The following is a 16,821-nucleotide window of genomic DNA, read 5'->3' on the forward strand; positions in this document are numbered from 1 at the left end:
GTCATGCGTACAAGCACGCGTGTCATCACGCTAGTACCTACATGGGATTGATGGATCGGGCGAATGCACGTCTTGACAAGACAACACCCGCTCTCCCGCCCCTCGCACGTATCCGAGAAATCATTGCAACAATATATTGAAGTTAGATGGGTGACAATATTTAAATACATTTCGGCTAATTCTTCTGGAGACGACATGACTGCGTTGGTTGAAGTTTCAAAATGGCATCCATCGGTTGTAGAGGACCATCGTAACATTGTACGCGTAACAAATGCCGTCCACACTATCGTTACAGACATCGGGCTTTGTCACGGTCACGGAGCTACCACCAGCGTCCGATCCGATGCAAACTTCCACCCGTCCACACTATACGTAACAAGTCCGCAGCGACATCACAGTGTTCGGTTCGGCGAATTGTCACTAATCTGGACCCGGTTTAACCAGGCACAGGCACGACCACCTCACACACGGTACGTTCTATCCGTTACCCACAAGTCTAGCAACTACCCTTTTGAAGTCGTCCGTGTTTTTTTTTTCATGATATAGGAGGCAAACGAGTAGACGAATCGCCTGATGGTAAGCGATTAATACCGCAGCCCATGGACACCTGCAACACCAGAGACGTTGCAACTTGCGAGTGCCTTTAAGATTGGGAATACGCTTTTCTTGGGTGTTTGACACTCAAGGACTATTGAAGCAACATTTAGATACGTATCGTATACGTACGGGGTCCGCTATACAAGAATGTATTACAGATACTAACATACTACTACTAGATTGTGAATGTTTCTATGAAACCATCTTCTTACATCCTTTTATCGATCCTCGTTCCAACAAAACTATCTGTATGGTCTATCTGTATTTTGTATCAGTATTTGTGTTATATATTAACCTAGCCCAGATAATAATAAGTTAATGTTAACGCTTGCAGGGTTGTCCGGTTGTCTGGCGTCGCTGGTACACGACGCAGTGTCCAATCCGGCTGAAGGTAACATTTCTATTCATATTCTGCTTGTTGTTGTCTGTTCACAAAAACTATACGGTTTTGTCGACGTTCGGTCATGCTATGTTTATAGTATAGTATAGTATAGTTGTGTTTTTAACATTAAACATATGCAGTTCCTGCTTAAATTAAGCTTACAAAGAACAGCTCATTTTGTATGAACACTCAAAAATATCGTCCGATCGATACAATAACTAATACCGTTAAGGTTAGGTTATATTATACTTATTATATAACAAAAAGTTCAAAGCCCCGCCAGAATATATCACTGACAGTCGTAAACTCGTCAATACCTGACGTTTACAACCGAACAATACACATTACACACACCTAACAAACGACATTTACCTACAATGCATTGTGAATCTTAACTTATTCGGCATAGGGTGTAATCTGATATGGGTTTAGAAACGACGGTGTTTTGTTTGTGAAGTAGGTAATTAGTGAATGAAGAGGTTTTACACGCGCCATTCATACAGGCCGAGGTTTATATCATCTAGGGTTCTGGGGGCTAGGGGTTATACACAGACAAGACATCCTCTAGACTGAGCATAGTAACGCTACCCCCTCTGCCACTATATACGGTAGTTTTACTCCATCTTCGAGTCAAAGTGTCAGAATCCCGTGCCGTGATTGGATTGGCAGCATCGGTTTCATGAAATAATTGCTCTAAACTCGTCTAGAGGATTCCTAGTCTATGGAGTTATACATACATAGGTAGTTATGAAAAATTGCGCTAATAAAATATTTTAGTATTTGAAAATACTAACATAAATAACTTAGATAGAATAAGTATACATTCATAGTAAATTCCTACCCCCTTCGAGGGATGACGAAAACTATCCTATGTCCTTTTCCGAGCCTAAAACTATATCCATGCCAAATTTCATCTAAATCGGTTCAGCAAAACAGCTACTTTCGCATTTAAAATATTGGTATGGATTTAGTCCCGTGACTACTTGTTTTCATCGGAAAGAAAAATGGTGCGCCTGAAAATTCGACTCGCCGCTCGTAGATATAAAATATGACACGAAATAGAAATAAAATATGACATATTGATAATGCACTACTACATGTGGTACATGGCAGCTCGTTTAGGTTATAGTTATTAGTCTTAGACACGAATAAGGAAAAACTGTTTTCATTGATAAGTGGAACTAATCTGTTAGACGTGTTGTGAGCTCAGATATATCACTGTCATACTTAAATGTTATTAATTGTCATGTACACTACTGAGCATTGTGATTAAACAAATATAAGATTTTATATAGGTAAGAACTAAGGCTTTTTTAAACTTCCTCTATCCGTTTTCATTAAAATATAAGTTGACGCTATGGTAAGTACGGTAAGACACATAACAAACGTACGCCCTTTCTGTTGAAAACAGATACCGTAGTTTAAAATGTCATTCTGTGCCCGACTTTTTTGGGTTCTCATTAGGGATGTAACGATACCGATACCGATATAATCGGCAGGCCGATATATCGGCATCGCCGATTTAAATACTCCCGATATCATAACAAAATGTAGACAACCCACAGTAAGGTATTTTATTGGGCAAGAATATTCTTCTCCTCAATTTTAACTCAAAACTTACGTAAGTTTTACTACTACGATGTAACAGTGATGCTGCTATAATCGTGCTATTTTGCTAATAGGAATATATTTTTCATTATTTTTATTTTTCAGTTTTTACACTTCTTAAAATGTTTTATGCATATAAAGGATTCTATTTTTTATTTATTTAATTTATTAACTAACTACCAGGCTATCGATATCGGTATCGGTATCGCCGATTATTTACTTTAAGGTGACGGTAGAGGTGGGTAAATTTTCAGATTCTGTCAATTTACCCCATTTCACACACAAGCGCACTTCACGCACACTACCTCACTTTACTGGGACAGGTCATTGACCCATCAAGTTTTTTTAAGATTGCGTTTTGAGTTTAGTGTTAACCACTGACCTCTTTTGAGGAACAGAAACTGTAAAAACGTTCCATTGAAAGAAGAAAGAGAAACAATACATTAAATCTTGCTCTCCTTGTCTGTTCATGTCACACGTGACGTATTTAAATTCTAATTTATACTGGGTCAACCAAATCTTGTCAGTAAATAGGGACAAAAAAAACTATACTCATCCTTTTCTTTTCGGTGCTAGTACTAGTGTAAGACAAAGATAGTATGATTCTCTCTGTCTATGTTTGAAATCAAACAGACCTTTGACACACTATAATTCATTTGATTGTTAACTATTTTCTGCATATTATGGCTTTGTCGAGATACGCGTTTTGTAAAGTTAAACCGAATAAACCCAGATGTCATTAAGTCAGATGTAAAATGTTATTTACTACTCTATACGGTTATTCATAAGGCGAAAAATCAATTCAATTAAAAATTTAAATAAATAAAGTTTCGGCAGGGTGGAAATTTAATTAAGGCCGACAAAATAAAATTTAATAATATATGTCGGCTGATGTACCCCTAAGATCTTTACAGATTTACTTGTACGAGTATCCTATATTCGCTATTTATTTTGCTATTAAATTTATAAAATTAAAATAAATAATTAAATATTATACTGGCATTCCACCGCTATTATTTCAGTGCTGAACTGATTATCTTCGATCGTAGCCTTGATGATGTAGTTGTACTTACACTTACGGCGGTAGGAGCGGCAATGAACCCCGCGCAGCGTAGAACGAGAGGTGCGTTGGGATAAGTGCATATACATATAATTCTTCGTGCGTCTGTCTGTCTGTCCGTCCGTCTGTCACAGTCTATTTTCTCCGAAACTACTGGACCAATTCAGTTGAAATTTGGCACACATATGTAAATTTGGCACACAAATGTAAATTTGTGACCCAAAGATGGACGTGTAACGTAAATAAAATGTATTTTAGAGAATTTGAAATACGGTAGCCATTTTTGGGGGGGGTAAATGAAAAAATTAAAAAATATGTTTTTTAAACTATATAGTGTTACATATCAAATAAAAGAGCTCATTGTAAGAATCTCAAACATAACTTTTTTTATAATTTTAGGATTAATAGTTCAGCAGTTATTCATGAAAATAGGCAAAAAATGATCATTCTCCGCCCACTTTCTCCGAAACAACTGGATCTAAAATTTTGAAAAAAATACACAAAGTAGTTCTTTACCTATATATGTCAGGAAAATCTATAAGAAATGTGCAGTCAAGCGTGAGACGGACTTAATATACGGAACCCTTAGAATGCGAGTCCGACTCGCACTTGTTTTTGTTTAGCTCTTATTAGGTTTAAGGAGTTTTATGAGTGAAAAAAGAAGTTTTTTGTTTTATGTGCCCGCGTTATTGCCGATCGATTGTGTTTTAAACGATAATTAGACAAAAAAACTTGTTTTTCACCCAACGAATATAGATCCCCATGACACATCTTCCAAGTCGCCTTTGGATAGGCTTAATTTTAAAAATAATTGAAATAATGTTCTATATCATTCATACTTGCAAAAAAAGACTAAAAATAATTTACGTGACCAATGCTTATTATTAGTAAATATCTTACAATTTAATATCTGATATATCACACGATACAAAAAAATGGCCGCAAAGTTAAAAGTTTATTTATTTACGTTACTAGTCCATCTTTGGATCACCGACTCTTTGTCATATGTGAAAAATGTGTACCAAATTTCAATTGAATTAGTCTATTAGGGGCAGACACACGAGTGATCTTAAAAGGGATTTTTTTCTTGAATGATTTGTATGTACTTACCCCAACGCACCTCACGTTCCACGCGGCGCAGCGTAATCAGTAAGTACCTAATAATTAGTGCCCGACCGAAACACAAATTTCTGTATATATAAATATTGTTGTCCTACTTGCTCGCCAACTTTTGGTCTTTGTCACATAGTTTAGTTTCATAATACGAAGTACTATTTCGTATGTTTCGGCCAGGCCGAAAGATTCGGCCGTTTTTTGGCCGAAACCGAAACTACGGCCGAAACATGATTTTATGGCCGAAACCGAAACCGAATCTTCGGTCGGACACTACGAATAATCACAATGGTCTTAAGTACCACAGACCCTACTGTCGCTTAAGTCCTTTATGCCAATCTCTGCCTATTAGAACTTATAAAAAAAAAAGAAACCGAGTAATTATATCCAACTACCGAACCTGCTTACAAATTTTCTCGAGATATTTGAGAAATGTGATATGCAAAGGAGAACATTCGAACAAACGAAAGTATTTTTGCCCAAGCTGAAACGGAGACCTTCGCCTACGCTCGGTCAGTGATGGTTTAGGTACAGTCAGCTGCAGGTCACCCCTGCATAGAAGATTGTATGCAGGGGTGGTACCTTTTCTCTGCAGCTGACTGTACACCTATAAAAAATTGTTGTACTTGCTGCAATTTTATACCGGTACCGTACTTTATATTTCAACAGGTATAGTACCTTCAAAACGAAGCGGTATTGATAAATAATAACGGTACCGTACCGCCTATAAATAATAATAATAATTCAGCCTATATACAGGGTGGTCCAAACCTTGACGTCCAAAAATTTTTTTTTAGATTCCTCACGTCGTGGGCTATCAGAATATACCCCATGTATGTTAGCCGATTTTTCGTAGTTATCGAGTTATGATTTTTTTTTACTTTTAACTTTTCATATGAAATTCCGGGGTTCCCATACAGAGTGGCTAAAAAATAACTGCATTTCCGTTGCCAGGGAGGTTTTGGGATTATACTGAGCAACTTTTACAATGGGGCCAACCCCGAAACCGCGAAAAAAAATTACCCTTCCATAGAAAATGGACTAGCCAAAATGTATAAAAAGCCAATTTTTTTTTCGCGATTTCGGGGTTGGTCCCATAATAAAAGTTGCTCAGTATAATCCCAACACCTCCCTGGCAACGGAATGCAGTTATTTTTCAGCCACTCTGTATGGGAACCCCGGAATTTCATAGGAATAAGAATAAGAATAGAATAAGAATAAGAATTGTTTATTGCCACATACATGAACATAAAATAGAGTTAGAATTACTTACATAATAAAATAAAACAGTTGTTATCATATACAAAACAAAAGTGAGAAGATCTTTGTATTAGGCACAGGGTTCCAGTCTCAGCGTGTGCCGGGCCTAGGTGCCCGGCGCTGGTTTTCAGACCGGTCCCAGACTAAGGACGGTCGGAGAATATTACCTACATAGGAAAAGTTAAAAGCTTAAAAAATCATAACTTGAAAACTACGAAAAATCGGCTAACATACATATGGGGTACATTATGATAGCCCACGATTTTTGGACGTCACGGTTTGGACCACCCTGTATAGACAATAATCTCAACGCTAGCCCAATGCGGATTGGGGACTTCACACACAGCTTTGAATTTCTTCGCAAATGTATGCACTACTAGTATGCAGGTTTCCTCACGATGTTTCCTCCTTCACCGAAAAGCTAGTGGTAAATATCAAATGATATTTCGTACATAAGTTCCGAAAAACTCATTGGTACGAGCCAGGATACCAATGAGTTTTTCCTTACCGCTTATACCGTAAAGAAATAATGCAGTCTCTGCTTTGCACGATTATTGTGTGGACATAATTCTTATAATCACCGAAACATACATACCTCTACGCACAGAATGTCATTGAAATAAAACATTGTTTTTTATAGTAAATTAATATAACATTCGATTTATACACATAACAATAAGCAGGCCAGGCCGCAGCGATATTGGCCTGTAAGCTTCATCTCGGTCTCCAAATCCGCAAAACTCGCTGGTACTAAATGCTGGTCTTGCCGTTATTAATTATCTTGATTCTTGAAGATTATCAGAACAGCACGTTACGTAATCGCATACATAGACGGAACGAACGTCAACAAAGTAGGTGTAGACACTGCAAGTCTTTAGGTATTAAACGAATTACGCTTCGTATTAATAGATGAGTAATATTTAAATGAACATATAATATTCTCTAACATAAATACAAGATTACAATTAATTGACATCAAAAGTCATTGACGTACAGAAGTCATATACATTTTTATAATGACGCAAAATTGATACCAGCATAATGAAAATCAATCCCAATCAGTAAAACGAGTCTTTAAACTTTTTTCATTTTAAGCGGGTTTTGAAGGAACAAGTTACTTAAATTCGATTGTAATCGTATTGTTTTAGGATAATTTACTGCTGTTTTCGACCGTTACGACCCGTAAATAACAACAACTCACATTTAAAATTTGACTGGAGCTCGACGTGATTATATTTATTTACCCTATTTTATGAAATACAATTTATCTACTGGTATACATTTTCGTATGCGTATATGATGAAATGTCTTTATTAATGTCAAAAACGAGCTATGACGATGTACACGTCTGCTTCGATGCAAGGCCAACGGCCATCTGACTCGAAGAAGAGTTTTGAGTGATGTCGTCAATGTATGGAAATTATACGAAAGTTTACATTTGGGATTGAATTTCTGTGTTGTATTTGTGAGTAAAAATATAAGTAGATAATAATCTGGTAGTTTAGTTATCTAGCCTTCAAAATCCCACAACAACTCAATTACTGTCAAAGACAAAACTGTAATGCGTCTTGCTCAAACGGAACTCCATATTTTGATTTTTGGACACTTTTAGTGTCGATTTGTAGAGAATTACAGGAAATAAAAAAAAATATGGCGTGAAGAGCCGGTACACGGCTTCTTCGTGAACAGATTTGCGTATAATTTAATGCAGTTATTAATCATTCATTGAACAAATTGATTGCACAAAGTGAGGTCTAAATCGAAAACGTCATATACCGTCCCCTTAAACATCGGTATCGGTATCGTATCGGCAAAATCATGTATCGTTACATCCCTAGTTCTCATTAAAAGCTGTACCCGGAGCTTCGCCCGCATGGGATCCTGTCTCCTCTCTGTCATTTTCTTAGGTGGGTTTCCAAAAATAAGTTGTTTAGAATAACTCTGCACCACGTTTGATAGCGCAGAGTGTGCAACTGTTATTTAAACGTCATAATTTTATAGAAGTTTGACGTTTATAATTACACTTCCACACTCTGTGATGTTACCAAACACGGTTAGCATAGCATACCTGACTCTACTTATGTCCATACCGAGAATTTAAACTTTTTACATGCTAAAATTCAACAAATTCAATTAAGCAGTTTATCTGTGATAAGGTAACAGACTGTTACTTTCGCATTTATTATCAGCTTAATAGATTAGTTATGGTTGCTTTTGACAGATTACCGAGCTTAACACCTCGAAGCACTGAGGTCTCTCCCAGAAGTTGTCGGCAATATTAAGGCTGCGTTTCCACCAGAGATGTGCGAGGATGTGTAGGGATCTCGTACCTATATGCTTTACCTGTTTTGAAGCATCTACTTCAAAAGTGATAATCATCATTGATCCGACTCCGAGATACATTGTTGTTGTTGACTTTAAACTGGTTATAATCTTGTATGATTAGCGTTTAGTATAATACCTATAAGGTTGTCACGAAAAGAGCCTTATTTCCAAGGCCGAAGGTCCATTGTCGTATAACGGCAGAAACTTGTACAAATGTTCTTAAATTAGCTGTCGCGATTTGTTGTCTTACATAGTAATGTAGCTTTTATACTAATGAAGTAATTAATCATTAACGCAAGTAAACATCAATTTACATATTACTTAGGTACCTATGTTTGCGTGACCTGTACCTTTATATTATTTAATTTAAATATGTTATTGAAATATGGATAATTACAGGGACCACAAAGTAACTTAATTAAAATCATAACCGCTCGTAATTTCCAGACTACATGGTTGGCGGTATATCTGTACAAAATGACTCATTTTTATTACCTACTGTTTAGTTAGTGTATTTGCAATTCGTATGCCAGTAAGTTGCAGTTACACCAAGGTACTCTTAACGATGCACGTTTCACCTCAATGTAAATCCAATAGTCTAGGTGACAACAATTGTATTTATTTTCCTCAAGATAAGACACGTGCTCTGCCTAATGACTGTAGCTGGAGTTAATTACCCAGTTTCTTATCAATTAAACATGCAGTCGAGGGGCCGGTAGCTGAAGGAACCGGGCCGCCCATATGAGAAAGTGTTGCTTGACGATGAGTATACAGCGGAGGTATCATGGTCGCATTTTTATCACTTGTCATGCCATGCGTCACTTTCACACTTATATACTTGTTAGAACGTGACAGACATGATGACAGATGATAAAAAACCGACCATCTTAGCCCTACAGGACAGTGCAGTTGCACCTACTACTGAGCGTTATCATTATCACTTATCGCCACACCGCGTACAGCACTTAATGTCCGTAACATTCAATATCAATATCAGTTCTCTAAGTGCATGTATGTCAATATAATACACTATGTTCGTACGCTTTTTTTTCACCGGAAAACCACGTTTTCCTCGGAATTGAAAGGCAAGGGGGCGAGCGCTTAAATCTAAGTAATAACACTTCTTTAGCAGTCGGGTTAAAATGAAATTGTTACACCAACAATACTTGACGGACTGATCAAAGTCACCTAGCCAGTACTGAGTTATAATTGTGATTGAAGCATAATTTTCACAGTTCAGTAACTGTGAAACTTTTACCATACTTATACACAAACTTAGCGAACCTTAACAGGTAACAGGACTACGTATGGCACATAATTGGAGTGGTTTCCATAGTAAATGAGGCATACAAGAGAAGAAATCGTGGGAAAAAAGGATGCGTATGGATTTACACCCAATTCTGTACCCAATACGTCCTGTTTCCACATTTATGCGTAAACCGCCGGTGTGTCCGTCTGAATGACAGGAAGCACCGGCAGTACCTACGAGTACACTTACGTCGCGGTAGTAAACTGTAGTCGGTGTAAACTAACATGTGATGGTAAACATTCGGCTCCTGGTTTACTAGACCTTTTCGATTGATCCTCATAATATGTAACAGCCAGCTGCAGAAATATTTATCTCCCCCGGCCCCGATTCCACCCATGCAAATGATGCAAATATACTTCTATGTATGCTGGAGGATTCAACTCTCTGCAGCTGACTGTAGGTACCTTTTAACTTTTAACATGGGGAATGCTTCTACGCATACCGCCGGGCCGGGGAGAAACCCGGACGGTTATGTGGGACTCAGGGCTGTAAAGAGGCCCCACTACCCACTAAACCCCATGGTGTCCTCTCGCCGCTACGGTTGCGGGGTTACGGGGAAGCTCGCGCAATGCGTCCGCGACCCCGCAGCGGCTATCCTGACTAGGATCCATCCCCTATTTTTTTTATATCCGTCCAGTGGAAGCGCTTCCGGGACACGAGGTCGCGCTTACCATCTCGGGAGCCAGCGTCATGGGCGGGAACGCCCCCATGCCCGCCGCCCGCTGGCTCTCATCAGGGCGGCAGGTTCCGCTCATGAGCGGCACGCCTGCGGCCTATGCGGCGGCGGCGCATTGGGTCGGCCTCGGCCCGGACTTCCCGTTCGCGCTCGGCCGCCTCCTTGTCTCCCATGACGTGCTCGCAGAACGTGAGCACAGTCTCCCACGCACTTTCGCTGCCCAGCATGGCCTGAACTACGGCTGGCAGCGAAAGGTCTTGCCCTACCTGGGCGACCAACTCCTCCCGTTCCTCGCCAAAAACTGGGCACTCAGCCAGTGTGTTGGGCCGAGTCTACGCCGGCTCCGCATTGGTGACACTCCGGTGTCGGTTCCCGCTGGGCAACCGTGTGCACCTGCCGATGACTGTAGGACACCAACATACAAGACATAATTGAGAAATATAATAATCTATGGTCTAGAAAATTTCGCAATAAGTTATTTATTTATTATCTACCTGTTGACGCTGCATTTATTGCAAGAAACTGCGAAACAATTCAACTGTTTCAATTGTCTGTCATTTTCTTTACTGTTATAAATTAATCTTAATATCCTTTTTTAATTGCTTATGCTAGCTCCTTCCGAGTCTTCCTCTACATTTTCCCCCTTTATTTACACTACACAGTACAGTCACCTGCAATAATATGTTACACAACGAAGGCCGCGTAAATAGCTGACACGATCTTATTTGTAGAGCCATAAGAGCGTGTCACATCTCACATATTTTTGCGGCCTTCAAAGAATAACATGTTATTGCAGGTGACTGTACAAAAACCTCAAACTTCCTAGTTCCATATAAGTTGATTTCATCAAGCATAAACAGATATTATGAAAACAATCGAATCATTCACCCACGAAGGAATAAATAAGTAGCAATTTGCCTTATGTAAAAACCAATTCATATGGATGAAAAACCCCATTCAATACCCATGTATTGAAGGGGTTTTCTTAGGCATGTCACGGCTCCTTGACTTCCTCTTCGCATTCTTGGTTGGACAGAATGACTGTGGTTGTGGCATAATACATTTACATACATACATGTGTGAGGAAAACTGATCAGGTGGTGTTGACATGGGGGAAAACCCTGAATTTATTTATAGTTTTCTAAGGTTTGTATTGACCGCAAGTCAAGTCTTAAGTTCCAAATCTGTTTATTTATTTACAAAAGGTTTTTCGGTATCGATGAATAGAGTTGAAGATGTCATTAGACGACGTAAGTGTACACTGTACAGTCGACGTCAAAGGTATGTAATACATTTTTCGTCTTATTTCAACGGAGTAAGGTGCAAAAGTGATCTTTGACGTCGCCTGTACACGGCATGACAAAGCAGAATTTTTAAAATAAATATATTCTGCTTGAAACAAGGAAATCTTATGGGGAAAAAGGTAGTTTAACTGGATGTCTATTACGAAATAAATGAAGGTAAAATGTAGTAAATAAACAATTGCAATATGCAACTGCGTTCTTTTGTCTGTTACGCATTGTTATTGCGGTTTGGCCAGGGTACTATCTACCTACTGTTGACAATAAAGACTAGAATACATTAGAGACTGTTAATATCCATGGATGTAGTCGCATTGTTCTAGAAGTCTCCGCACTCTACATTGCAAGATCATAGACTCATATACTCGACCAATGAAACACCTGTATATATCGTATTGTTATACGCTTAGCATCACTGTAAATGGTTAGCTAATGTGGTCTATTTAAGAAAATAAAAAACCGGCCAAGTGCGAGACGGACTCGCGCACGGAGGGTTCCGCACCATCAACAAAAAATAGAGCAAAACAAGCAAAAAAACGGTCACCCATCCAAGTACTGAACCCGCCCGACGTTGCTTAACTTCGGTCAAAAATCACGTTTGTTGTATGGGAGCCCCACTTCAATCTTTATTTTATTCTGTTTTTAGTATTTGTTGTTATAGCGGCAATAGAAATACATCATCTGTGAAAATTTCAACTGTCTAGCTATCACGGTTCGTGAGATACAGCCTGGTGACAGACGGACGGACGGACGGACGGACGGACAGCGGAGTCTTAGTAATAGGGTCCCGTTTTTACCCTTTGGGTACGGAACCCTAAAAAAGTGCCGATTTAAAACAAATTGCCTAACGAATAATGAAACATTTCTTATCTAGACTTTGAGAAACGGAGTATGGAGAGCAGTAGTCTGTTATTGACTTGTCTTTGATTACAATACGTTTCACTTATTCATACAATGCGAATACCACTCAAGCGAGTCAAGAGCAAAAATAGCTTTCTGCGAATATGATACGGTGACGTGCGCACTTGTTTACTGGCTAGACTGGAGACAATTTATTCGCTCCAAACAACTGATATGGATAAAACAGGAAATTTTAACTGTGCCATATCATCTATTTCTACAACGTCAATTGTAAGTATAAAATAAATCGCCTTGTAGACATAGCGGCTCAAATCGGGTATTAAATTAGCTGAATAGAATTAAAACTTTTCTACATTGAACTTCAGAGAAACTTAACTAAAACATAATAATAGCGCGTGCGTACTAAAATTAAGTTGTGAATGGATTCCTATACATTTGCAATAACTAATTACAATTGCAAGTAGGTATTCATTTAATTAAATAATTTTAAAATATTTTATTATTTAATCCTAACCTAAGATGATCTTAAGGTCAAGTGAGTTTTTTTGCATGTAATTTATATACTTAGTTTACATGGTTGAGTTCATTGCGTTGGTAGACAGAAAAAACAAGGTTCTTCCTTTCTGACTGTGTCTGAGCGAAGTGCGTATACCTTTAGGTATATCCCGTTATATGGTACAGAACCAAGGACAGCCCATATGCGATTTAATTAAAATAAGGATTTGTTTACACACAGCCTTTGTTCCGCTGACCGTCCGTCTGCCAATCCGTATTTGCCTATCGGTTGTCAGACAGTTCGCAAATGTTTGGAGCGTGTTTCTATTTGTATATGCGACACTTGGCTCTAAATAGCTTATCAGTTACGCGGTCAACGGACAATAGTATGATATGTATCATAAAGTAGGTAGTTATACCTACTCCGGTATCCGGAAGTCATCGTCAAACTTTTTAAGGAAAAGTCTAATCAGTTTGAGGAATTTCTAAGTGTCAACAAGTACGGTTTGGATAAGTATTATATGTATGTTTGCTGTTTAGCATCAGAAACACCTCCACAGAAGTAAACATGACATAAGTATCGTTATTTTACAAGCTGTCGCCATCATATACATCAGAGCGGCCAAGGCGCTCACAAATATCTGAACACGCCTCTATTGTCAAGGTGTTAGAGTCGTGTTCAGATATTTTTGAGCACTTCGGCCGCTCCGATGTATCTGATGGCGACTGTACGAGTAATTTACTTGAAGACTGTTTGAGCATCTTAAAGACACGGTAATTCAAATGTAATAATGCAAAATTACTTATGCTTGCTAGATTATGAATGAAGCTGACTGAAGGTTTAACTGACATTTATTATCTACAACCTGTAGGTACCTACATGTTATTATTACAATTAAAAACAACGCCGTGTAAAATTGCATTTCTACTCATTCCCATTAACAAAACGATAATAATTATGAAAAGTTACCAACCATTCGCCTATGATGAATGATACACTTCGAACATGAGTTATGGGGGTCATCACGCGCCGTGATACGGTTCACTAGGGCAAGGAAATTGACAACGTCATCGTTTTAAGTAAGGTAAACGTTCTAGTCCTCGGCATGCTAATGCCCAATAGATGACACCCTGCTGTCACCTCTATTGACAATGACTTAAGTTTCAAGATTACATGTACTGGTACCGCGTCGAGCACCAGTACCTTTACCTTACTATAAGTAGTAAACAATTTAACTACACCTGTGCACATAAGCCATAAAACAATTGGTAAGCTAATTAATACTAATAGTCGATTTGACTGTGTTGTCCTTGGGACCCAAACAACCAAACATGTTTGTGGAATTTATTTCTTTGGAAACAAAAAATATCATATCAAATCAACATATGGCGACCACTACTTCTTTTCTTACTATTTTCTGCAGTTTTAACTTTGACATACGTCCCACTGTTGAACACAGACCTCTTTAAGTACCTATAGGTATATTTGTGTTGACTCAATTGAGTTCAATTTTGCGCAGTAGGGTTCATTATCGCATGCTTAGGTAGATATATGCTTCGAGCCATGTTATTCCTTCGCTATTTTTCATGTTATCTTCCATTGAAGTCAATAGTACACACTTAAATGATACGTAATAGAGTTAATTATCGCATGTGCGTAGACATGTTATGCCTGACCCGACCCTACCGATAGCAGTTCATGGGGGTTTATCTCGTGTTGTGGCGAGGATGGTCGTTGACCATAGTGACATTAGTGACACACTTGCTACTTTTACACTCTTGGGGTTCATCGCCATTCCACTTTGCTTTGCTCTTGTTGATCTGACTTCTTTACATTTATTTACAGCTGTCAATATCGCTCTTAAATTGAGTTCTTATAATCGCCATTCGTCCGACAAGGTTATGATAATGCACCGCACACGTTAGGCGGGGCGTTCAAAGGGTTAAAGAACTAGTAGTATAAATGTGTGACCGTGAACAATTGTTGGTTACAGTGGTAAAACAACGGCTGCAGATGCTGAACTCACCCTACAGAAGCGTGTGGGAGTGCGCGCGGCGGATCTACAAGGCTGAGGGGATACGGGCATTCTACCGGTCCTACGGCACGCAAGTCGTCATGAACGTGCCCTTCCAGGTAACACTTAGGGCGATTGTGCACTACAATGAATTTTACTGTCCGGCAGTCCGAGTTTTTACGGTCCGATATGGCACGCCATTAAATGTATATAGTAGCTTGTGCACTAGACGTAATTTTACCGTCCGACATTTTACTTTTCCCCATTCCGGACAGTTTTTTTCCGGTCCGAGATGACAGCCATGAAAAACGTGTTTATGCTTGTGCACTGCGTCTGGAATTAATATAATTCATGACTTGGCCGAGCGGGGGCGGGCCTCTCTTTTAGTAAAAAGACGGGCAAGTGCACAAGCGTGCATCCGTTTTTTTCATGCCATATCGGACCATGAAAACTCGGACTGCCGGACAGTAAAATTCATTGTAGTGCACAATCGCCTTTACTAGTAACCGGAGTACCGTTGGCTCAGTGACGGAAAATGAGACTTGGCCTCCGACACACGACAGCGCCACTTTTCTCGGTCCTGTGCTACCTCTCGACCCACTGCTAGATCAGGGCCCGCAGTCCCAGAGCCCAGAGCGCAGGGCCCAGAGTCGACTCCCGACTTGCGACTCTGGGCCGTCGCGCATTCAAACTCGTCCTGCGATCTTGGCTTTTTCGTCCCTCCATCTCGGGAGATCTGTCTTTGCTCTAATATGTTCCTGTTTCTGGTACTCTAGTTCTTTTGGAGACTAACGCCCGTCTTCCACATAACACCAAATACAGAGCTTCGAGTTAAGTGGGATACTATTGTGATGTTGAAGAATGTTCGGTCAACATCACAATAGTATCCCACTTAACTCGAAGATCCGTATTCGGTCAATAGAATCATGTTCAGTATCTAAAACCCTGGAGCAAACAAGTCACCCTATGGCACCCAAGAGACGGAAGTAGAAAACAAAAACATCCAAAAACAAGATAGGTAGATGAAATCCGCTTAACCCTGGGGCCTTACTGGTCCAGAGTTGCAGAGGACAGAGTACAGTGGAGAAGGTTGGAGGAGGCCTATGCCAAGAAGCACACCGAACTGCGGGACATATTGTAGTAAAAATAATAAAATCGACTTCATAACCGTTGTACCCAAGGATCGGAATAAAAGGCTATATAGATAGATAGATAGATCTAAAACCCTGACCAATGTTACCCTTATGTATGCTTGCAGTCGCTCCACTTCGTGACGTACGAGTGGTGCCAGTCGCTGGTGAACCCGACGCGCAAGTACGACCCGCGCGCGCACGCGCTGTCCGGCGCCTGCGCGGGCGCGCTGGCCGCCGCCGCCACCACGCCGCTCGACGTGTGCAAGACCGTGCTCAACACGCAGGTGAGCCGCACTACACTACCCTACACTACACCTGCACCGGCTCCTGCTGTATACCGAGTGCATAGACTAGGAGTCCTCTAGACTGAGTTTAGAGCAATTATTTAATGAAACCGATGCTGCCGAAAATACGGGGGTGCGGGGGGATGAGGTGAGCGAATCCCGTGCCGTGATTGGTCCGTTCAAAGACACGGACCAATCACGGCACGGGATTGACTCGAAGATGGAGTAAAACTACCGTATGAGTGGCAGAGGGGGTAGCGTTACTATGCTCAGTAGGGTGGGTCACTTGTGTATGGAGAAAAAAAAGTATTAGTTATCCTTCGGGCACAGTTACAAAAAGTTGCGTAATAATGCCAATAAACAGTGTTTCAAATTATTCTGTAATCGAAATTCATTTTCTGC

General features: G+C 39.7%; 1 protein-coding gene across 2 annotated transcripts in view; it reads left to right on the forward strand.

The window, feature by feature from the left end:
- Positions 1-16,821, forward strand: part of LOC134657498 (mitoferrin) — a 52,509-nt gene that overhangs the window by 32,145 nt on the left and 3,543 nt on the right. For both annotated transcript variants that reach the window (XM_063513070.1, XM_063513071.1), the window contains exons 4-6: positions 932-988; positions 14,982-15,121; positions 16,261-16,419. In XM_063513070.1, the coding sequence (XP_063369140.1) occupies positions 932-988; positions 14,982-15,121; positions 16,261-16,419 (356 nt within the window). The remainder of the gene's footprint in view (positions 1-931; positions 989-14,981; positions 15,122-16,260; positions 16,420-16,821) is intronic.

The sequence above is a fragment of the Cydia amplana genome, chromosome 20 (genome assembly GCF_948474715.1).
Source record: "Cydia amplana chromosome 20, ilCydAmpl1.1, whole genome shotgun sequence".
Taxonomy (NCBI): Eukaryota; Metazoa; Arthropoda; class Insecta; order Lepidoptera; family Tortricidae; genus Cydia; species Cydia amplana.